The following is a 24,695-nucleotide window of genomic DNA, read 5'->3' on the forward strand; positions in this document are numbered from 1 at the left end:
ACCATTAATTCCTGGAGGGCAGAGACCGTGTTTACCCACCTTTATACTCCTTCAATGGTCAACACAACCTACAGATTAGTTGTTCAACCAAATACGCTCCATGAATTTGATTCTTAAAAATAGTAACATATGTAAGCATTGAAAAACATTAAGAGTTACCTTCTGGATGGTAGAACTAAGGTGATTTTTATTTGATTTTGCCTTTCCACATGGTTCCTGATTTTCTCTAGTGAACATGAATATAATTAGTCAGAAAGTTACCATTAAAAATAATATTTTGGGAGGGGCATCTGGCTGGTTCAGCCAGTGCAACATGCGACCCCTGATCACGGGGTTGTGAGTTTGAAGCCCATGTTGGGTGGGGAGATTACTTACAAATAATAATAACAATAATAAAATTTCAGAATTCAAAGAGATTGCCTCCCTTACACATGGAAATTGAGGCTCAGAGAAGCTAAAAGACAAAGCCACACAGCTTGCTAGGGAGAAAGCTGAAATAAATAAAACCCTCATTCGTGTTTCCCAGCCCAGTACTGGGCTGGAAAGTCCCACTAACCAAAGCCCTCACCGAGGCCATTCTGGGCTGTGGGCTCCTGCGATACAGCCCCTAATCCTGTTTGATCAGAACATCCCAGATCCCACCAGGAAGAAGGCTTATTAGACAGACTTCCTGCAAGAATCAGATGGCAAACTCAAATTGCATAATTAGAGGTGAGATTAATAAAGGGATTGTTTACAAAGGTGTGGGTAGGGTGTAGAGAAACTTCAAGAGGGAGTGCAGGCCTCAGGACTCATAACCAAAGGGACTCTCACCACCCCCAGGTCTGCCAGGTTGAAGGGAGGGAACATTTACTGACCCTGGAAGGAGTGAGTAAGATTGACAGAAGCTGAAACCTGTGGTCAAGGGACTCAGGAGCCAGAGGTGACTTAACAGATGAAGGTGGGGGAAAGTTACCCTAATACCACTCTTCTCCCTCCAACCACTCTCACTGGCCTCCCCACTGGGTGAAACCAATGGGCAACAAGAGGGTGAGAGAGTCTGTATCTGGTTCACACCAATTAACCTCCCAGGGCCCAGAGCAGGATGCGGAAGAGGGATCTGGAGCAGCCAGTGGAAGCTGTCCAGCACCTAAGGGCTCTCAGCCACCTTCCGGACTATATTGAGCAACGGCTTAACTGGACAGATACTCAGCAGTGCCAAGGATTCCAGCTCTCCAAACACTTCAATAAGCAGCCCTCTCTGCAGAAAGACTTTCCAGGATTGTCCTTGACCCCTGTGATTGCTGGTCAAGTCTGGGGCAGCTGGTGCATTCGAGGACACTTTAGTAGTTGTTCTCTGGGTCTGAGCCTGCTCCCAAAGACCCCCCTCCCCAGACCTTGGGGAGAGGAATCACGTCCTTTTCCATCTACTCCCACATGCAACATACACCAAGTTTGTATCTCTGACTATGGTGGCTCAGAGCAGTCAGGGTGATCAGATCATGCCAGTTTTCAATTTAAAATCCTCTAGCAGTTTCCACCTCATTTAGAATAAAACCCAAAGTCCTAACATGGGCTGACTTGCACAGTCTTCAGTGATCTGGCTCCTGCCTACCTCTCTAACCTTATTGCCTGACTCACATGAGCAAACACTGGTATCTGCTGAATGAATTAAAGTACACATGCAGACAGGAGAAACAGAACAGCTTTGTTTCAGCTAAGCTCCACTCTTGAATTCTCATCTCACTGGTCCAAAGCACTTGACCAAGACCCTTAGGCAAGCTGTCCTCTTATTAGGTCTATTTTAATGCCTTTTCATAACTACAAAGGTAATTCATGTTCACTGTAGAAAGTCTGGAAATACACAAAGAACAAAAATTTGAACATTAAAGTAATTCAGAGATAGCCACTGTCAACACTGTTTTTTATACATTTAATATACAAAATTAGAATTCTATTCTTACTGCTTTGCGACCCACTGTTTTAACAATGTGGCATTAACTAAACTGTCTTCCAAAGCACATTGTTGTAAGACTTCACTGTGTCCCACCCTATGTCCAGACAAGCTGGTCACTACTTCCTTACACTGCTGGACAATTCATTTGTTTCCCCCTTTTTTGGCTATCATAAAAAACAGTAATAAACATTCTTACACATTATGTACATTTCCATTACTAAATGCTCCAGATAGATTCCTATAAGTGGAATTGCTTGACAAATGGAAATATAAATTAGAGCAACTTTAAGTGTTATTAAATTGCTCTCCAGAGCAACTGGATCAATCAATACTCCCAGGATCAATACTGAAAGAATATTCGTCTCCTTTTTCCCTAACACTGGGTGTTAATATATATATTCTGTTTACTTCTGATATGCAGCGTTTGTCAATGGATGAATGGACAGATGCATGAATGGACAGAAGGACTGGATGGATGGACAGACGGATGGGTGGGATAAATGAATTTTGTCAAGGAGTATCATGAAAGACACAGAGTCACGTGAACAAGTTGTCTTTTTCCAGTTTCTAGGACTCTCCTGAGCAGTTTGTGTGTTTACCATGGGCCCAGTCCCTCCTCCCTCGTTAAATTCTGCTGAGCATCCCTTGGCTTTTGGGCCTAGAGCATTAGGCTCACATTCCACCAGATCTGGCTCTCACTCCCATTTGGCACCAGCAGAAGAGATATTAAAATTACTAATTTTGGCTTACATGATGCTTACTGTCTCAAGTAGAACTAATTAATGTTTTAATAGCAGAGTAACAAGTCCCAGATTTCCCTTAGCAAAGCAAACCTGAAAGTAAACACCACATTGGACTGCTCCATAGGATCCAAACCTACCAGCTGGAAAGATACAATCACCAGGGGCTGAATATGACCCAGAATCTGTGTTAAGAAAAATTTAACCCCATAATGCTGTGCTGGAGAGCTGCCGGATACCCACTCACCCCATGTGTTGACCCTAACTTGTCAGTCCTCAGAAATCCCTACAGACAGGACCAGGTTTTGTTTGATGGCATAGCCCCTGTACTTGGCATTGTTCGACATATGGAAAATACCTATCAAATGTCTACTGAATAAGTAGACATCTACTGAGTAAGTAGAGGGAATGTGGGATAAGAAGATTCATGGAAGCCTGGTTACATGAGTGAGTGGCTATATACCTCATAAATTCTAGAATCTAGATTTGGACCTGTGTCAGACACAATCCCATTCACTTTCTCTGTGATATGTTGCTTTCTAGCATTAGAGAAAAGCATTCAATGCCCACAGTATGAGAATTTGTGTTGCAATAAATAATCTGAATCATAGTTTTGAATTTAAAATGCCTAATGGGTACGTGGGTGGCTCAGTAGGTTAAGCTTCTGACTTTTGATTTCAGCTCAGGTCATGATCTCACAGTTTGTGGGTTCAAGCCCCTCGTCAGGCTCTGTGCTGACAGTGCGGGGCCTGCTTGGGATTCTGTCTCCTCTCTCTGCTCCTCCTCTGCTCGCTCTCTTTCAGAATAAATAAATAAACATTTAAAAACAAATAAATAAAAATAAAATGCTTCAAAAAATCAACTATATTTTACCTACTGTGAAGATGTTCTCATAGCAACATTCCCCTTGAACTTCTAAATGGTCTCTATATGCTCAAAAGATACGGAAGTGAGAACAATTAGGAACCCACAGTAAAATCAGTTTCTTGGGATGGAAGGGCAGAGAGCAAAATGAACAAGGGACTCTCCAGTTTGCTCTTCTTTTTAATATGTACCCTCTTTGGTTGGAGACAGGAGTTAATTTTAATTACATAAGTTAATTATAATTAAGTACCAATATCAACTTATGGGCAAATATATCACATGAAGTTGTATAACTTATCCATTCATTTATCTGGTGTTAGGAACTACGGAAATAAAGACCATAAGTTCCTTCCTGTGTTCGTAAAGCTTATTGCTGACTAGTGAGATCCATAAGTAATCTATCATAGCATAACATGATAAGAGCTAAAAGAGACCTATGCTCATGGTGTAACAGCAAGTTCTTTACCAGGTTTCTCTAGGAAGTGAGAAGTTGTGGCAATAGGAGAAAAGAATGGATTGAGGAAAAAAGAGGAACTATGAATTATGTTAGTTGAGAATATTAACACGACTGGTTACCTATTTACTGAGTGCCTTACTATGAACCAGGCACCTAAAACAACTCATTGAGGTAGAATCTATTATTATCCCCATTTTAGAGAAGAAGAAACTGAAGCTTAGATGGTTGAAATAATTTAACCAGCTAGGAAGTTCCTAAACAAGAATAAACTGGAAGTCAATGAAACTAGCGTACAACAATCATTGCCCCAAATAGTACTCAAAAATTAGTTATGCACCCATATTGATTATCTATTGCTACATAACAATTTACTCCCAAAACTTAGGGGTCTAAAGCAACAAACATTTATATAATCTCACAGTTTCTGTGGGTCAAAATTCAGGAGCAATTTAGCTGGGTTGCTCTAGCTCAGGATCTCAAGAGTCTGCAGTCAAGATACTAACTGGGGCAGTGTTCATCTGAAGGCTTGACTGGGGCTGGAAGAAGTACTTCCAAGATGGCTCAGTCTCGTGGCTGTTGGTAGGATGCCTCCATTCCCTTGACAGGTGAGCCTCTCGGTAGGGTTGAGCATCCTCATAAAATGGTAATTGGCTTCCCCCAGAACTAGTAATCTAAAAAAAGAGCAAAATAGAGGCTGCAATGCCTTTATGACCTAGTCTCCAAAATCTAATGCCATCACTTCCTCTACTTTCTATTAATTAGAAGTGAGTCATCAAACACAGCCTATACTCAAGAGGAAGAAAGTTTATCTCAACCTTTTAAACTACAGAGAATTTGTGAATATATTTTACTAAGTTTATTTGAGAAAAAGAGAGAACAAGCAGGGGAGGGGCAGAGAGAGAGGGAGAGAGAGAATCCCAAGCAAGCCGCACCATCAGCACAAAGCCCAACACAGGGCTCAATCTCATGAATCATGAGATCGTGACCTGAACCGAAATCAAGAGTCAGACACTTAACCAACTGAGCCACCCTGGTGCCCTGTCAATATATTTTTAAACTATCACTATACTTCAGGCTGGAAACTAGAATCAATTGTGAGGACCCAATCCAGAGAAAAAGGTTTGCATTTCAAAAAGTGGGTGGCAAATAAATCAGATCTCAGATGCTGGGAAAAGAAAATGGCACCTACAGGCCAGCAAAGGGCTAGGAGTCTGCTCACATCCATTAAGTGCTGAAAGGGGTTGGGGGCTCAGTAAAATCCATAGTTTTAGAAATAAAAATATGAAGTGAAAATACACTTCTTTTCCGTTATTAATTTCTTTTGGTTTTCCCTCCTGAGCAAAAGTTCTTTTGAAAATGCCAATTTCCTGTTTAGATGTGCCTCAAGAAAGGGGTCTGGGCTAGAGAGAAAAGTAGAAATTGGGATCTCCAATGGGCCAGAGGAGGGGAGTGGCAGCAAGGATCAAAGGGAAGGTGACCAAGAGGGGAGAGGAGGAAGAACAGGGTCCCTCGGTAAGCTGCTCCCACCAGACTCTCCTTCAGGCCTCATACTTCTGAACATTCTGTGCTCTGTTCAAAAGAGGGAGGCTCCTCCTTTTCAGAGCATAAAGGAATTGGATGGACATGAACCTCCTAGCACAGAAAGCCATTCACAGGATTTCACCAGTGCAAAATACAAAGCATGAAATGGTCTTTGCAGGCAGCATTTGCACTGTGGAATTAGGGAAGAATTGAGGATGGAAAGCCAGGGGACAGTCAGCATCACAGCTAAATCAATGATGTGGCAGTTGGACCTGAGTTCAAATTCCAGTGTGTCTCTTACTAGCTGTGACACCGTGGGAAAGTTCATCTTTCTCAAATTTGGTTTCCTCTTTGTAAAGATGGGAGTACTATTAATTTCCTCATAGCGCTGTGAGGTTTAATGAGAAATCTAAGAGCTTAATGAGTATCAGCTATTATTAATGCATGACAGGGACAAAGCCATGAAAAGCTGACCTTGAGGAATAAAAACACAGAACGTTTGTTCATTTTCTGCAACTCAATGTACAGTTTATGAGAATCCTCTGGATCATTGTTCAGAGAATAGAAGGTGAACCACTATACCTCCTCTCCCTCCTCAACCTCTCTGAACTCCAATCTTTTTGCTCGCCAGGATGAGGGAGGGTCCCTACCACTCTGAGCTGCCATGGGAAAACACAAGGAGCTGTTGTCACCTGAACACCAGCCGCGTTTCCAGATACAGTAAGTCTCGGGAAGGTGCTGTAGCACAGATTTCCCATAGCGCTTCCATTCCCATCTTTATGAGACCCCGTGGGGGTTCTGTGTACAGCAATAGTCCCGCACAATGGCAGCTTTCCAAATTCCCAAAATTAGGTATAGGGGTGCCACAACGGGGCTCCTGGAATTCTAGGGAAAGGGACCCTGGGACAGGTGTAAAGGTTGGTGAGGAGCCTCTCTGGAGCAAAGGGTGGGAAATCATCCCTACAGGACTATCATCAACTAAGCTTCACAACACAAGCCACAGAACAATACCAGCTCAAGGCCAGCAGGGTTGTGTGCTTGTGTCCAGTAGCATAGTTCCGAGGCCCTTACAAAGAAGAAAACAATTGTACAGGTATTATAAAGTACATGAAAATAAGCTGATGAAAGAGTAACTGCCATTTCCCACCCTGCATGACCAAATGTGAACAGGTTAAATGATCACGTCGGTCTCTCGCTCCCACTTTCCAGTAGGGAAGGAGATGAGCTGATGCCTCAGGCTGACCAGAACACCGACGTCAGAAACATCGGCTGAAATTCCCCTTCCAGATCTAGCCCTTTAATGTTTTCCACATCTCATCGGGGAAACACTCCTTGGTGTTCCTAAGCACCTTGCGAGCCAACCAGGTAACCTGAGGCCCATGCAGCCTCACTCAGTTAATAAGTGAAGCGCTCTCCTAAAAGCAGGTAAGCCCAACTTTATGAAGGGTCAATCAGCAAATCTAAAACTTTGATAAACTGTTCATGCCTCTCTGGAACTTAAATAGGACTTCCAGAGAACAGTATGAGGGACTTAGCACTTAATTACAAACCTTGCCTAGAAAATCAATTCATTCTGGATTCTTGAAAGAAAAATAGAGTGTGTTGGTATTTACTTTTAATAATAAAACTGCTCAGCATCTTAAGACTGTCTCCGGCCTTCACTGGACACAATGCCAGCTACACGTGGTCACACACCCATCAGGCTTCTGAGACTGATTCTGGGCCACCAGCTCCAGGCTTCTGAGACTGATTCTGGGCCACCAGCCTTGGCCCTTACCAAGCAGCCATGAAAATTTGAAGTTCTCTGGCAATATCCTCTACAGCCTCAGTAACAGTTATAGCAACAACCCCCAACACTTACTGAGCCTTTACTATGTGCCAGGCAGTGTTCTCAGTCTTTATGAGTATTAAATCTTTCCAAAATTTTCACAGCTACCCTGAAGGGTAGGTTCTAATATAATCCCTGCATTTTACAAATGCAGAAACTGAGGCATGGAGAAGATAAATAAGGAAGCTGTCCAAGGTCCTACAACTGACAAGGCTGTAAATCAGGGGTCCAAGCCCACAGTCTCAGATGCTGTGCACCTGCCACTGTGTTATTCAAACTGGCTTGCTGCATTCTGTATGTCTTCCTGGTGCTTCTCACGACACTGCAGGATGAAGCTCCTCTCCCCCTCACTGGCATCCTAGCAAAACACCAGTCTGGCTTAGATTGGGGTCATCTAATAATACCCAGTGTCTACACCTCAGTTGTTTCTACACTGGAAAGGATGGCTGTTTCATGCTTTTTTTTTTTTTTTTTTTAACCCAGACTCTCTTAGATTTCTCCCCCCACACTCTTTTTTTTTAAATTTTTTTTAATGTTTATTTAGTTTTGAGAGAGAGAGACAGAAGACAAGCAGGGGAGGTGCAGAGAAAGAGGGAGACACAGAATCCAAAGCAGGCTCCAGGCTCTGAGCTGTCAGCACAGAGCCTGACACGGGGCTCAAACCCATGAACCACATGACCTGAGCTGAAGTCAGATGCTTAACTGACTGGTGCCCCTACTTTCTTTTTTTAAGTTTGTTTATTTATTTATTTTTAAGAGAGAGCAAGCAGGGAAGGGGCAGAGAGAGAGAGAGAGAGAGAGAGAGGGAGACAGAGAATCCCAAGCAGGTTCCACACTCTCAGTGCAGAGCCCCATCCGGGGGTCAATCCTGCAAACCATGAGATCATGACCTGAGCTGAAATCAAGAGTCGGACACTTAACCAACTGAGCCACCCAGGTGCCCTCTCACATGCTGTTTTCTAGTGATGACCAAAACTTCATTTCCCTCAAGGAAAGTAAAATAGTAGAACATGTGTCTTGAAGACAAAAAGCTAGGTTTCACCTGTCCTTCTACTAGTTCCCGATGAGTGACCTTAGACAAGTTATTTAACATCTCTGAGTCTTAGATTTTTTTGCCTGTAAAATATGAGTAACTACACTTATCTTTTAATATTATTATGAGAAACAAAGGATAGAAAGTATATAAAGCACCTATGATAAGCAGTAAAGAGTAACTCCCTAAGGTTCTTTCCTTTTTTTTTTTTTTTTTTCCTAAGGTTCTTTCCTGTTCTTAAAGTCTATAACTATTTGAGTGTTATTGTTTGGGTGGTTATATTATCTCCAAGGAAGAAAAGGCTCAGGTTCGCTGGCTTATTTCATTCTAAAGTATGTCCCTTGGGTGTGGAAAATCAACAAACGACTTTCTATTACCTACCAGTCAAGCAGCCCTGAGTTCTAAGGCCAAGGAACTTAGATCCCAGGGAGCAACAAAACACTGTGCATGGAAAGAAAACCAAGTGTTCCAAGAGGCGAACAACTGAACAGGACACTTCCCACTGAGCCCTGTGTGAGGTTAGAGGAGAGACATTTTTGAGAAAGAACAGTTTGGAACAGGCAGAGAGGACAGGGAGAAAAATTCCAGGAAGGGCTCAGAGAGAGAGAGGGAGCAAGCAGCAAGGTCTGAGATAGGAAGAAGGAACGTCACCCAATGTATGCAGTCAATCGTAAGGCAGCCGGCTGGGCAACAGAGTTTATGGTAGGAAGTCAGGATTAAATAATTAGTTGATGGTGGACACATTACCATTGCATTTCGCTAAACCATTTGCCAAGTGCTTCACGTGTGCGACCCTTACTTAATCCTGACCAGGGTTGTGTTAAGCTGGCATTCCCTCTATCTTGCAGTTGAGAAAACACAGCAATTCACATTATTTCCACATCTGATCCTCAAATATAATTCCGAGAGATGGCCAGAGCAGTTGTTATCTCCATTTCAGAAAAAGGCAAATTAAGGCTCAGAGAGCCCAGTGATCTAACCCAAGTGGTTCTCAACACTAAAACTAAAGATCCACCACCACCTTTTCATAATCAGTATTTACAATACCACCTTTATTAACCTGAAGTGAATAAAACTCATAAATAATGTCATACTCATAACTGTAACAACTAAAACTGCTCCCACAAATATCCAAAGTAGGGGACAGGATTCCTTAGGCTAAGACTCCTCCAAAGTCAAAGGCAGGGCCTGGTCTCAAACTCGGCTGTCTGGACTTCTGGAGCAAGACCCTTTCTCCTTGAGAAGGTGGGATGTGGCCAGAATAGAGGACACAGACGGGAAGGGTAGATACCCGTACTGTCAGGCCTTCAGTTTCCTAGCCCCCTCACAATGGCCACCAGTACTATGATGGCAACAACAGCAGGCACATCCACTTAACTCCTCCATTGTTTCATCTCTAAAACTCATCTTGCTGAAACAGAAATTAAACCTTTGTCTTCTGCTCTCTGATGGTAAATATTCCACCGTCTACTTCTAAGAGCAATAGCCAAAAAAAGTAGCAACTTGAGAAAAATCACTTACATTCTTCGTGGCCAGTGCAAATCATGCTACAGTAGGAAACAAGACGTCAGGAAACAAGGTATTTGTTTTAAAAGTGCGTGTGCGGCTCTGGATTAGGTTTATCTTTCTCTTGGTTAAAGCACTAACAGAACTGATGTCTTTGATCTGCCCCGCCAACAAAAACCAAAAAGTCATTCAGAGCTCGCATTCCAGAGGTGCCTTTGGGAGACTCTGCCCTGACAAATTTCATGCACAGATTGTCAGGAAGAAAAGTCAAACGTTATTTTCATGCTTGTGGTTTAATTCTTGTGCTTTAACCATGTTGGCATGCTTATAAACCTATGTCATGACCAATCAAACAGTAAGCGGCATGCATTTTTCTCAGCAGGTTGTGTACATTCTTTTAGCAGACATTAAAAAATAAAACAAAGTTACCACATGGAAACTGCTTTTCTATGGCTCACATCTTTAAGTTCTACATAGAATTATTCACACAGCAAACGATTACTAAGCACCTACACAGTGCAAGGCACTGTGACAGGTTTAAAGCAGGCACTGGTCTTCCCACAATTCCTCAATGAGCCAGGTACCTGGATACAAATCCCGGCGGGGGGTGGGGGGGGCGCTGTGTGAGGGGCAGGATGGGAGGGCAATGGGAACTAAGAGTTAAAGCAGAGGCCGGCAGAGTTTGGCCACATGTTAACCAAAGCCAGGAATAGTGCAGATAAATAAAATCTACATACAATCCCAAATTTAAATTAACAGGTATTTTCCAATAACAAGTAAATCTCTCTCAATTAGCCTTAACCACACCTGCTGGTAGACTAAGAACAACTTATTAGAAAGAAGACGGACTGTTGGTTTATAAAAAGTCAGTTGAGTATTAGGGGCCAAACACCAACTGAAGAAGAGAATCATGTGCGAAAAGGAGGTAATTGTAGGCGGGAAGTGCAGACATGCAGTCATATGGGTGCACACCGCCTCGCCTACAAAGTCAGAGGCAGAAAGGCTTACATGCCAAGGGAAAGACGGGAAAAAAATATCTTTAAAGTTTGTTAAAGTTCTGTGATGCAAAGCTCAATTTCATTAATCGTCTGTATTTGTAAAAGGAAAAAAATGCTACATTTTTAGGAAATGGATAAATATTGTCAAAAATCTGTTTTATTCTTGCAACCATGGGAAACAAAACAGTTTAATTTTCTTTTTTCTTCATAGTTCCTTTTTTTTTTTTAGGTATTATGTATATATTTTTTTTGAGGTGTGGGCAGAGAGGACAGGATTGGAAGTGATACTGCACTGACAGCAGTGAGCCCAATGCAGGCTCCAACGAATGCAAACCATGAGATCATGAGCCGAAGTCGAACGCTCAAACGACAGACCCAGGAGCCCCTTCTTTCCTATTTTCAATGGCAAATCTCTAATCTATCCTTATTCTATTTTATGGAGGGTGAGAAAAAAAGACTGCTTTAATGATAGCACATCATCCTGTGGAATGCTAGGATCCCACCGCTTAAAGTTTTTAACACCTTTTTAAAAAATTTTTTTTAAATGTTTATTTTTTTAATATAATTTATTGTCAAACTGGCTTACATACAACACCCAGTGCTCATCCCAACAAGTGCCTCCTCCAGGCCCATCACCTATTTTCCCCCTTTTCCCCCACCATCCACCCTGTTTGTTCTCCATATTTAAGCGTCTCTTGTGGTTTGCCTCCTTCCCTCTCTTTTTATAACTATTTTTTCCCCTTCCCCTCCCCCATGGTCTTGTTCAGTTTCTCAAGATCCACATATGAGTGAAAACATAGGATACCTGTCCTTCTCTGACTGATTTCACTCAGCATAATACCTTCCAGTTCCATCCACATTGCTGCAAATGGCATGATTTCATTCTTTATTTTTTGAGAGGGAGATAGCATGAGCCCAGGAGGGGCAGAGAGAGAGAGGCACACAGAATCTGAAGCAGGCTCCAGGCTCTGAATTCTCAGCACAGGGTCCAACATGGGGCTCAAACTCACAGACTGCAAGATCATGACCTGAGCCAAAGTCAGACGCTTAACCAACTGAGCCACTCGGGTGCCCTGTCACCTTTATTGAGATATTACTCATATACCATAAAGTTCACAATTTAAAGTATACAACTCAATAATTTTTAATGTATTAATATATTATAATCCTCACCATGATCTAATTTTAGAATATTTTCATCATTCCCAAATTAAATCTTAACACACATATTAGCGATCACTCTCCATTCTCCCCTGACACCTGCCCACTTCCCCCACCCTAGGAAATTATTTATCTATTTTCTGTTTCTATAGAGTTGCCTACTCTGGACATTTCATATAAACAGAATCACATACTATGTGGTCTTCTGTGACTGGCTTCTTTCACATAGCATAATGTTTCTGACGTTCATTCAGGTTATAGAATGTATCAGTATTTCTTTTGACTGCCAAATAATATTCCACTATAAAAATATACCTCATTTTATCTGTATACCAGTTGAAGGACATCTGGGCTATTTCCAGTTTTTAGATATTATGATTAGAGTTGCTATGAATATTTTCAGACAAGTTTTTATATGGACATCTTTCACTTCTCTTGGATATATACTACCTAGGAGTGGAACTGCCGTGTTATATAACTTTATGTTCAGCATTTTGAGGAAGTGTCAAACTGTACTCCAAAGTGGCTGTACCATTTTCCATTCCCACCAGAACTCCACTTTCTCCACATCCTTGCCAACACTTGTTGTCTTTATTATTGTCATCCTAGTTGACGTGTTTGGATCTGTATGCCATGATAAGTAATGGCGTTGAGCATTTCTTTGTACTTGTTGGCCACCATTTGTATATCTTCAGCAAAATGTCTACTTAAGTCCTTTGCCCATTTTTAACTGGATTATTTGGGGGGTGCTCCTTGTTATTGTTGAGTTATAAGGGTTCTTTACATATTTTAGAAATAAGTCATTGAGATATGTGATTCAGAAATACTTCCTCCCACCCTATGAGTTGTCTTTTCATTTTCTTGACAGTGTCCTTTGAAGCACAAATTTTTAATTCTGATGATGCTAAAGGATTTTTAAGTTGCTCTTGGATGCATACCCTTTGCAGGTGGGGTGGTGAAATTAAGAGGCGGGCCTATTTCTATACCCGTATTCATAGCAGCGTTTTCACAAAGCTAAAAAAGCACAAAGTGCCCTTTGACTGATGAATGCATAAATAGACATAACTCAACCTTAAATAGCAAGGACATTCTGACATATGCTACAACATGAATGAAACTTTAAGATACTATGCTAATGTGAAATAAGCCAGTCAAAAAAAGGACAAATACTGCACGATTCCACCTAAAATAGTCAAGTGTGTACATTCGTAGCGACAGAAAGCAGAATGGTGTGAAAGCAGACAGGGGCTGCAGGGAGGGGATGCAGGAGTTTCTGTTTCACGGGGACAGAGTGTCATCAGTTTGGGAAGATGAAGAGTTCTGCAGATGGATGGTGGGGTCAGCTGAACAACAATGTCATTGCACTTAACGCCCCTCAACAGTACATTTTAAAAATAGTTAAATTAGCTAAACAAACAAACAAACAAACCTGAGGGCAGCAGTTAGTTAGTTCCCCATCCTTGGCTTCTGGTTTCATCACCTTGCTCTTTCCTGGCAACTTCTATGCCAATAGGTAAATAGGCCAATAGCACAAAAGTGAAAGGCTCAAACAATCTAAGAATGAGCAGCCTTCCAAGTTAAATGAGACAGCAGATGATTCCTCCTGTTGATGCCCATATTTGATTGAGGAGGCTCTATACAATGTCAAGGACTGCACTGAATGTTGGGGATTCAAAGATACAGAAAATGAGGACCCTGTGCCCTATAGGAATTTACAGTTAAGAAATAATTTTCAATCCCATGAATGGGAGTCAATTAATTCAACCTCTCTGAATGGCAATTCGGTAAAGGCTGGACTGAACAACGATGCATCAGTCTGACTACCCAGGAAGCTCTAGTTTCTTCCCTCCTCTGACACGACAGCACATCTTTCGACAATACGAAAAGCCGAAACCGCTTATTTATCCTATCCATTAAATACGAAAAGAGGATAATTATGTAATTTGGGATCCAGGCAGTCATTTTTCTGAATGAATTTATGCATATGTGTGTTCGCAACTATCTCATTTTTCTCCTGACTGCATGTAAAAGATCACTGCAGTCTATTAGTACACAAGTGGATTCATACTGCGGAATCATTAACAGCAGAGCCATCCCACTGAGAAGTAAGAGGAAATGTCACATATGACCAAAGGCTAAATTATCTATTAAATCAAGTCTTTGAAAATTACAGACACATTTAGTAGGTGCAAGACTGTACGAGAACAAGAAAAATTCTAGCAGACTGACTAGTCAGAATAATCTGTGCCAAAAAACAACTTTTAAAAAGTAGCAAAAACATCTTTTGGACAGCGACAGGAGTTCATTCAACAACTCAACAAATATTTATTCAGCATCTCTTATGTGCCAAGCACCATGCTAAGTTCTAGGGCTATGATAAAGAATGAGACTCAATCTTTCCACAGGACCTCAGTGTCTAACCATGGGAGATAAATATCACGTTCAGGAAGATGTGATAAATGCTGTGAGAGAAGATATATACGGTGCTATGGTGGCAACAGGATCATGGAATGGCACAGAGAAATCAAGGAATGCTTGCCGGAGAAGAGGAAACTCAGGGTGCATAGAAGCAGCTAGGCCAAGAAGGTAGAGGGAGGGCTGGTGTTCCCGGAAGAGAGAACAGCACATGGAAGGAGACGGCACAGGTGAGACGCTGGGCCGTAGAGTCAGGAAGATCCAGGATACGTTGCAGCTCCACCACTGGTTACGTAAGTGACCCTGCAAGTTAATTAATCGTTTCCAGCCTCATCTTTTTTATCTGTAAAATGGAAATAGCAAATTGTACCTCCTCATAGGGGATTCGATGAGGTAAGCACATAAGAAAAGCCTAATAAACACAGCTATTCTCATCAAGATGATTTTAATAGAAAGGGGTATAAGAATTGAGAAAAACATTTGATCTTTGCACTTTGCCTTGAATTTGATCTCAACTGTCAGCCTTATCGTGCAATATTCACATCCAATAAAATGATGATGTCTGGGAATGTAAACTGATGTAACCTCTTATATATAAATACACATGTTACAGCCAGGGTTAGATTCATTTGTGAGGAACCAAGACCCAAAATGATGATTTAAACAAAATTAAAATGCATTTCTTTTGTATGTCAAAGTCCAGAGGTAGGCAGTGCAGCACCAAGGAAGCCAGCTCTGGTCCATAAAGTCCTCACAGAACCAAAAGTCCTCCAGGACACGGTGCCCACATCCTTCGAGGAGGCCCTTGTTCTCATGATCCAATGTGGTGGCTAGAGCTCGGGTGACCATAACTGTGGTTCCAGGCAGAAGGATGGAGGAAGAGGGAAACAAGAAAGAGAAGGCAAAGGGCACACACCAGGTTTTTCAAAAGGATCCGAGAGGTTCCCCAACAACCCTTGCACTCACATTCTATCAGCCAGAACTAGCCACCTAGCCTCCTCTGGTGACCAGGAAGGCTGGGAAACAGAGTCTTTATTCTGGACGGCTATGTACCAGCTAAAACTGGTGGGTTCTGAAAAAGAGAGAATGAATGTTGAGCACAACTGGCAGTTGCTGCCACAACATTCCATATACCAGAAACTCAAAATAAAATAAATGGATATTTTAAAAGGAGGGCATCATTGACATCACTAAATGCTAATTATGAGAATTTGCTGCCAGGAATGCCAAGCCTATCGGGAGAACTGGATATACAGAGGTGAGCCACAAAGGAGATGGAAAGAGCTGTTCATAAGTTGCTTGGAGATAACTAGTTTATCAACAGCTCTTTTTCTCCTCTTTGTGGGTGAGAATGTGAAAAAGTTAACTGATGCTTTCAGAGAATAATACAATGGTCAAGGTAGGCATATTCTTTGATCTAGTAAACCCATCACTTGTATTTTCTTCAACAGTGAAATGTACTATATGCACATATGTTTGCTGAAAAATATTCACTGAGAAAACAGATACTTAAATATACTGTAGGACTAAATTACCATACAAAACACTGGCATATATTATAGAGCCATTAAAAATTAAAAAAAAAAAACATGTATGGGGTGCCTCAGTTGGTTAAAAGTCCAACTCCTGATTTTGGCTCAGGTCATCATCTCGTGGTTCTTGAGTTTAAGCTCCATACTGGGCTCTGTGCTGACAGTGCAGAGCCTACTTGGGATTCTTTCTTTCCCTCTCTCTACCCCTGCCCCCACTGGTACACACACGCTCTCTCTCTCAAAATAAATACACTTAAAAAAATGTTCAAAAATTTTCTTCTGAAGCAAATAGAAATTTTTTTGATTATACTACTTTAAATTATTATAGATGTACATTAAATGTATAAAGATGTGGACATGAATTTAACTTTTTAACACTGACAGACTGATTAAGGGTTCCAATCCTCAGCCCAGTGAAAAGCTAGATGGGTTTATATAAAGTTACAGGGATTTAAAAAATATAAATAACTCTCTGTTCTGTGTTCTCAAAGAATAAAAAAAAAAATATCAACAGTGCAAACTTAGTTAAAATGACATCATGTATGACTTTAACCACAATAGTAACTAACTACAAAGCTGACTATTCTGAATTCACCTCCTTTCCTGTCTCTGTATCCTTGATGGAACTAATGAGTGGATTACTGACAATATGGAAACTACGAAGCAAAGGAGTAACTATTAACAGTTAAAAAAACAACAGGGGACAAAGTAAGTAAACCAAATGATCAAAATAAGATCCTCAGTTTCAAAATAATAATAATTAAAACTGCAATCTTTTCTTTTTTTATTAACTAAAAAACTTTTTTTTTTCTTGTTTTATTTTATCTTTGAGAGCAACAGAGCGCAAGCAGGGGCGGGGCAGGGAGACGGAGACAGAATCTGAAACAGGCCCCAGGCTCGAGCTGTCAGCATAGAACCCGAGGTGGGGCTTGAACTCATGAGGCTTGAACTCGTGAGATCATGACCTGAGCCGAAGTCAGACGCCTAACTGACTGAGCCACCCAGACATCCCTATTTTTTTTAATGTTTACTTATTTTTTGAGAGAAAGAGAGAGAAAGAGAGACAGTGTGAGCTGGGGAGGCGCAGAGAGAGGGAGACACAGAATCTGAAGCAGGCTCCAGGCTCTGAGCTGTCAGCCGTCTCACAGAGGCCATCCAACAGAGGCTGTGAGATCATGACCCGAGCCGAAGTGAGACGTTTAACCGACTGAGCCGTCCTGGCGTCCCCAAACTGCAATCTTTTACAAAAGGTTTGCTTCCTCTGAAAAACTCACATGCTCTCTTCTCTCCAAGACTGTGAGTTACGTACCTTATCATGACTCTCTTTGGCCATGGCTGCCAGGAAGTTCTCCATAACAATCAAAGAGCCTACCTTCGCTCTTTCTCTTCAATGAGGCAGCTGAGCGGTTTGGCAGTGGCGGTGGCCTTGTGCAGATGGAGAGACACAGATCTTTGTGAAGACCCTGATGGGCAAAGCCACCACCCTTGAGGTCAAGCCCAGTGACACCACTGAGAACGTCAGAGTCAAAATCCAAGACAAAGAGGGCACCCCACCTGTCCAGCAGCATCTGATTTTCTCGGGCAAACAGCTGGAGGTTGGCCACATTCTGTCAGACTACAATATCCAGAAAGAGTCCACCCTGCACTGGTGCTTCGCCCATGGGGTGGCATCATGGAGCTTTCCCTCCACCAGCCGGCCCAGAAACACACCTGTGACAAGAGGATCAGGTGCAAGCCTCATGCTCACCTGCACCCTTGTGCGATCAACTGCCGCAAGGAGAGCAGCGGCCACACCGACAACCTGCACCCCAAGAAGAAGGTCAAGTAAGGTCCTCCACTGGCTCTTCCTTTGCCCACGGGGAAGCCTCCTGCCTGAGCCCTAAGGCCCTGGGCCTCAATAAAGTTTCCCTTAAGCACCATGGACACATAATAGTTTGCATTCTCTTTCCCTTGGTTCTGATTTTTCACTTTCTAGACCCACTTCATTAATGTCATTATTATACATCTGTTGAAAATCACTTCAGGGGCGCCTGGGTGGCGCAGTCGGTTAAGTGTCCGACTTCAGCCAGGTCACGATCTCGCGGTCCGTGAGTTTGAGCCCCGCGTCAGGCTCTGGGCTGATGGCTCAGAGCCTGGAGCCTGTTTCCGATTCTGTGTCTCCCTCTCTCTCTGCCCCTCCCCCATTCATGCTCTGTCTCTCTGTCCCAAAAATAAATAAACGTTGAAAAAAAAAAAAAAATTTAAAAAAAAAAAAAAAAAAATCACTTCAATTTTTTTTTAAAGGAGTAGCGTAAGTCAAATAAACAAATTCTCTGGAATCTTTTACGTTCCATCAAAAATTGCATATACTTTAGCTCCTCCTAAGAGAGCTCATCACAACTATCCACTATTCCCAAGCTCCTATGACATGCACTTTTTTTTCCACTGGGGTTAGTCTGGTATTCAAAGGACATAGAAGTTTTATTCGTTATAGAACAGATACTGCTTGACTTGGCCAAGCCGGCTGCTGCCTTCATCATCACCGCAAAGAGACATTCTGCCTTAACACACAAACACCATGTTTCATCCCGATACCGTGCCTGTGGTTACAAAGTGATCGCTATCATTTTCTCAGCAGAAAAAGTACATTCTATTGCAATTCTCCATCACAGATATTTCAAGCCACCTAATATATGCCCCCTTAAAACACTGAACTAGCTGCCTTTGTAAAAGACTGTTGATTTTTATCCTGCATGAATTTTACAAGATAGACAACAAAGGTAAAAATACCAGGAGATTCAACAGCTCTCTCTGGTTTTATTTAAAGGAAAAATTATTCTTTTCTCTCTACAAGGACATCTTGTTTTTCCTTTCCTATCCATACCACCATTTCACGTTTTGAAAATCACATAATATACAAATAATCCCAAACCCAGCAAAACACAAGAAGGTTCTCATGGAAATTAACTCTTGTAGCCCAAAGGGAGGATTTCTGATACACTGTTTCATGGCAAGTGTATTTATAAATTCTCTCAGGAATATCTGTCAAGCACCTGCTGTGTGCCTGGCACCAGGCGAGGTCTACACTCTACCTGCCCTTTTCCTACACAATGTCGTTGTGGGGAACACAAACACATCAGCCGAGTTGATTTTCTGCTTGCGCACTATGGTACGGTTGCACCGGCTTAAGTTTTTAAGGATTCTTGTACCTCCAGCCTCTTCAGTGTTCTCACGCAACCGGTGTCTTCTCCGGCACCCAGACCTCCCCCATGAATTCATGCCTGCACACCAGCAACTCTTGGGGCACTGTTCCAGTGCCACGGCCCGTAGCAGTTACGGGGTGGTACCTGTTTTGTACCAGCTGGTAAGTATCTGCAACAGCGTCCCTGGTGGGCTCCACCTTATTCCAGGTTTGGCCCACAGAGCCAACGCTGCAGCCCCATTTGCCCACCTCACCCATTTCTCCCTGTCCTCTCGTGCCCCCTCCACCCTTCGGCTGCACACAGCAAACTCTGCAGATCAAAGACTCCCTCTTCGTTTCTCTCCAGAGGATCGAGGTCTCAGCTTCTCCATTCTGTGACAACTGAAGACCAGCTGGGGCTTGTGCCCCTCCCCACAAGGGGATGTTCAAAATGTCCACTTTGTAGGTAGCACCAAGTACGTAAGAACATTCTCTCTTTTATTATCGTGACAAATCTGGAATCATCACAAGGACACTGCTTAAAGCAAAAATGTGCCACAAAGAAAATGCAACTGTGGTTAACTAGACAATCCACACCAGGGTTTGAAAATTATTCCAACTAGTGACTAGCACTTTGCACAAGCAGCAACCCCAAATGAAGGCACTGGAGGATGAGGGTACCAGGTGCAGAATCTGAGAAATTGCTCCAGCAACGCTCATGCAAAACACTGGCCTTCATGCTCTGATGGTAATGCACTCATTTCTCCAACTTCTAGCACACTAAACGCAAGTGTAGTGTAATGATGGCAACTGATTGAAAGGTAATTGGAAGCTGAAAATAGACACTTTGCTTCATTATAATAATCCTCTACCAGAAATGTTTGTTGTGTAAAAAAAAAAAAAAAGCACTATTCCCTAGGCACCTGTTTACAAAGGAATTGCCATTCAAGATTTTAAGGGTATAACCATTAACACTTTTTAAGTCATGAATGCTAATAAGCTTATAAAAAAAAAACAAACACATCTGCATTTATTTAAAAATTTTGATTTTGATCAAGGACCCAATATGACTGAATCCTATTTCAGGTACATAAAAATGTGAGAGCAATAAATTCAAACCATAAGCCTATTCTGCTCACCTGATTTCTTTCTAATGCCATTTTCTTCTCTCTTGTTCAAGTAGGCATCATGCCCAGCACACAGCCCAGTGTGGTGCTTAAACTCAGACCCTGAGATCAAGAGTCAGACACTCAACTAAGCCCCCCAGGTGTCCCAAAGCAATTTTTTTCTACTCCTCTTTTTATTCCTATTCATTCCCCAAAATCAGGCACCCTACCATGCTTCATACAACTTCTTATGAGAGGCAAGACGTGAACAGCTAATATCATCCTAAATGGGGAAAAACTGACAGCCTTCTCTCTGTAGTCAGGAACAAGACAGGGATGTCCACTCTCACCACTTTTATTCACCATAGTACTGGAAGCCCTAGCCACAGCAATCAGACAACAAAAAGAAATACAAGGAGTCCCAATCAGGAAAGAAGAAGTAAAACTTTCACTATTTGCAGAAAACATGACAATATATAGAGAAAACCTGAAAGACCCCACCAAAAAACTGCTAGAACTGATAAATTCAGTAAAGTGGCAGGATACAAAATCAACATACAGAAATCTGTTGCATTTCTGTACACCAATAACGAAGCAGCAGAAAGAAAAATTAAGGATTCAATCCCCTTTACAATTGCACCGAAAATAATAAGATATCTAGGAATAAACTTAACCACAGAGGCGCAAGACCTATACTCTGAAAACTATAAAACATTGATGAAAGAAACTGAAGAGGACACAAAGAAATGGAAAAACATCCCATGTTCATGGATTGGAAACACAAATATTGTTAAGATGTCAATAGTACTCAAAGCAACGTATAAGTTTAATGCAATCCGTATAAAAATACTAACGGCATTTTCACAGAGCTACAAAAACAACCCTAAAGTTTGTATATATATTACAAGACTGAATAGCCAAAGCAATCCTGAAAAAGAAAACAAAGCTGGAGGCATCACAATTCTGAACTTCAAGTTGTATTACAAAGCTATAATATTCAAACCAGTATACTACTGGCATAAAAACAGACACAAAGATGAATAGAACAGAAGATCCATAAATGAACCCACAACTAATGGTCAATTAATCTTTGACAAAGCAAGAAAGACTACCTACTAGGGAAAAGACAATCTCTTCAACAAATGATGTGGGAAAAACTGGACAGCAACACACAGAAGAATGAAACTGGACCACTTTCTCACACCATACACAACAATAATTCAAAATGGATTAAAGTCCTAAATGTGAGACCTGAAACCATAAAAATCCTAGAAGAGAAGACAGGCAATAACTTCTTTGACATCGGCTGTAGCAACATATTTATGGATATGTCTCCTGAGGCAAGAGAAACAAAATAAAAAATAAACTGTTGGGACTACATCAAAATAAAAAGCTTCCGCACAGCAAAGAAAACAATCAACAAAACTAAAAGACAACCTACTAAATGGGAGAAGATATCTGCAGGTGACAGATCTGATAAAGGGTCAGTATCCAAAGTATATATAAAGAACTTATAAAACTCAACACCCAAAAAATGAATTATCCAATTGAAAATGGGCAGAAGACATGAATATACATTTTTCCAAAAGAAAAATACAGATTGCCAACATACACATAAAAAGATGCTCAAAAAAGAAAAAAGAAGATGCTCAACATGCCTTATTATCAGGGAAATGCAAATCAAAACCACAATGACATATTACCTCACACCAATCATAATGGCTAAAATCAGTAACACAAAAAACAACAGGTGTTAGGATGTGGAGAAGGGGGAACCCTCTTGCATTACTGGTGGGAATTTAAACTGGTGCAGCCATTCTGGAAAACAGTAGGGGGGTTCTTCAAAAAGTTAAAAATAGAACTACCCTATGATCCAGCAATCCACACTACTAGGTATTTATCCAAAGAATACAAAAACACTAATTCAAAGGGATATATGCACCACGATATTTATAGTAGCTTTATTTCCAATAGCCAAATTATGGAAACCGTCCAGATATCCATTGACTGATGAATGGATAAAGAAGAGGTGGTGTATGTAAATGTGTGTGTGTACATATATACATACATACAATGGAGTATTACTCAGCCATAAAAAGAATGAAATCTTGCCATTTGCAACACCATGGATGGAGCTAGAGTGTTATGCTAAGTGAAATAAGTCAGTCAGAGAAAGACAAATACCTTATCATTTCACTCATATGTGGAATTTAAGAAACAAATAAGGGGCACTGGGTGGCTCAGCTGGCTAAACATCCAACTTCAACTCGGGTCACAATCTCATAGTTCATGAGTTCCAGCCCCACGTTGGACTCTGAGCTGACAGCTCTGAGCCTGCTTCAAATTCTCTAACTCTCTGCCCTTCCCCCACTCGCATGTGTGCACGCTTTCTCTCTCTCTCTCTCTCTCTCTGAAAAAAAAATTTTTTTTTAATGAGCAAAGAAAAAAGAAGAGATAAACCAAGAAACAGACTCTTAACTACAGAAAACAAACTGATGATTACCAGAGGGGAGGGGGATGGGTGAAGAGGTGATGGGGATTCAGGAGCGCACTTGCTGTGATGAGCACCAGGCTATGTATGGAACTGCTGAATCATTATATTGTACACCTGTAACTAATAGTACTCTGTATGTTAACAAATTTAACTAAAAACTTAAGAGGCACCTGGTTGGCTCAGTCGGTAGAGCATGTGACTCTTGATCTCAGGGTTGTAAATTCAAGCCCCACACTAGGTGTAGAGATTGCCTAAAAATAAAATCTTGAAAAAGAGAGAGAGAGAAAGAAAAACTTAAAAAAAAAAAAAAAAAAAGAGGCTGGGTGCACAGAGTAAGGGAAGAGACAAAATCGTCCAATATTTTTTTCTCTTATGCTACCCCTACAGTCTGCCCAGCCTGTGGAGGTACACTGGGGGGTGATGGTGATGTGATGGTCAGGTAATGACGACAGCAGCTACAATTATGTATCTACTCTGTTCCAGACATGTCAAAAATATATTCTAACACTCTCTCTCTCTCTCTCTCTCTCTCTCTCTCTCTCACACACACACACACACACACACACACACACACACACACAAACACACACACACCAATAAGGAATACTTTTAAGATCATTTTTTGGGGGACGCCTGGCTGGTTCAGTCAGTTAAGTGTCTGATTCTTGATCTCGGCTCAGGTCAAATCTCTTGGTTCATGAGATTCAGCCCTGCATCAGGCTCTGCACTGACAGTGCAAAGCCTGCTTGGGATTCTCTCTCTCCGTCCCGCCCCCATGCTCACGCACGCGTGCTCTCTCTCTCTCTCTAAGTAAATAAATTAAAAAAACACTTTAAAAATATAATTTTTTGATTGCAAGTAACAGAAAACATGGCTAACTGTAGCTTACAGAAATGGGGCTCTATTTTCCTTGTGTAACAAGAAATCTGGATATAAAGAATTCCAGGGATGCTTGGGAGCATGCTTAGGCCAAGGGGTTGCTGTCTCTGTGACTCTCCGGGTCTCCCCCATCACAGTCATGAAGTGGCTGCAGTGGTTTCCACACATCACATCCAAGCATGGCTACATTCAGAGCAGGAAGCAAGAAGGAGCACAGGAGGAGGTTCTCCTCCCCAACCCCCTCTTGCCCAGGAAGAAAATCTCCCAGGAGCCCCCCTGCAGACTTCCCCTACATCTCAGACCAGAAGGCACTCACATACTTGTCTCTAAGCCCAGGGGCATGGCCCATTTTCCTGAGTTTAAGTGACTTTTGCCTGATTTTGGTAGTGGCTTTGGGGCAAACAAGATACAGCCTGACACAGTGTTCTCATCTCTAACCTATAGCTGAGCAGACCAGATCTCAGTGAGGTGAGGTGACCGTGACCTGCCAAGGGTCACAGGTGGTAAGTGGCGGAGCAGGGATTCAAAACCAGGGATCAGGCTGTTTGTTATTCCACTGAACGGCCTCTCTGACTCCAGCGGTCCCTCCCGCTGGGACCCAATCATCTCTACTTAGGAAGCCCCCCTCTTTTTTTCTTTCATTTTGTTTTTCTTAAGATAACCACACTAAGTCTGTGAATTCAACAGAAGAACTAAGTCCAAATCTGTTGGGTCAAAAGCACCTGAGGTATATGGATGTTTCTGCTCTGCAGAGAACAGTCACATCCTAATCACCTGGGTCAGGGGCTGGACCCCTTCAACCCAAAGGTCACCAGGGGAGCAGCCATCCTGTTAACAGAGCCACAGGGACTGCAGGTAACAGAGACACGGGGCAAGTGAAGCCTAACAAAGACGTCATCCTCAAGAGTGAGGAGCAAAGCCTTTTGTAAAACTGCAGGCGTCCAGCGTGCATCTCCACCTCGGTCCCAGGCGGCACTGGGCATTACTTAGCGTTTTACTGCAGGCGCCGGGAGGCAGCAGGGGGGGCAGACAATGAAAGGTTCCCAGGGCACACACTACTGCCTG

At 42.0% G+C, this 24,695-nt stretch overlaps 1 protein-coding gene across 1 annotated transcript; it reads left to right on the forward strand.

The window, feature by feature from the left end:
• The first annotated feature begins 1,084 nt into the window (after positions 1-1,084).
• LOC115518776 (ubiquitin-60S ribosomal protein L40-like) lies at positions 1,085-17,819 on the forward strand. The gene is given in 3 exon segments (XM_032593796.1): positions 1,085-1,286; positions 17,426-17,635; positions 17,638-17,819. Coding segments are annotated over 3 exon segments (594 nt in total).
• The last annotated feature ends 6,876 nt before the right edge of the window (positions 17,820-24,695 follow it).

Source organism: Lynx canadensis, chromosome B4 (genome assembly GCF_007474595.2).
Source record: "Lynx canadensis isolate LIC74 chromosome B4, mLynCan4.pri.v2, whole genome shotgun sequence".
In the NCBI taxonomy this organism is placed as follows: domain Eukaryota; kingdom Metazoa; phylum Chordata; class Mammalia; order Carnivora; family Felidae; genus Lynx; species Lynx canadensis.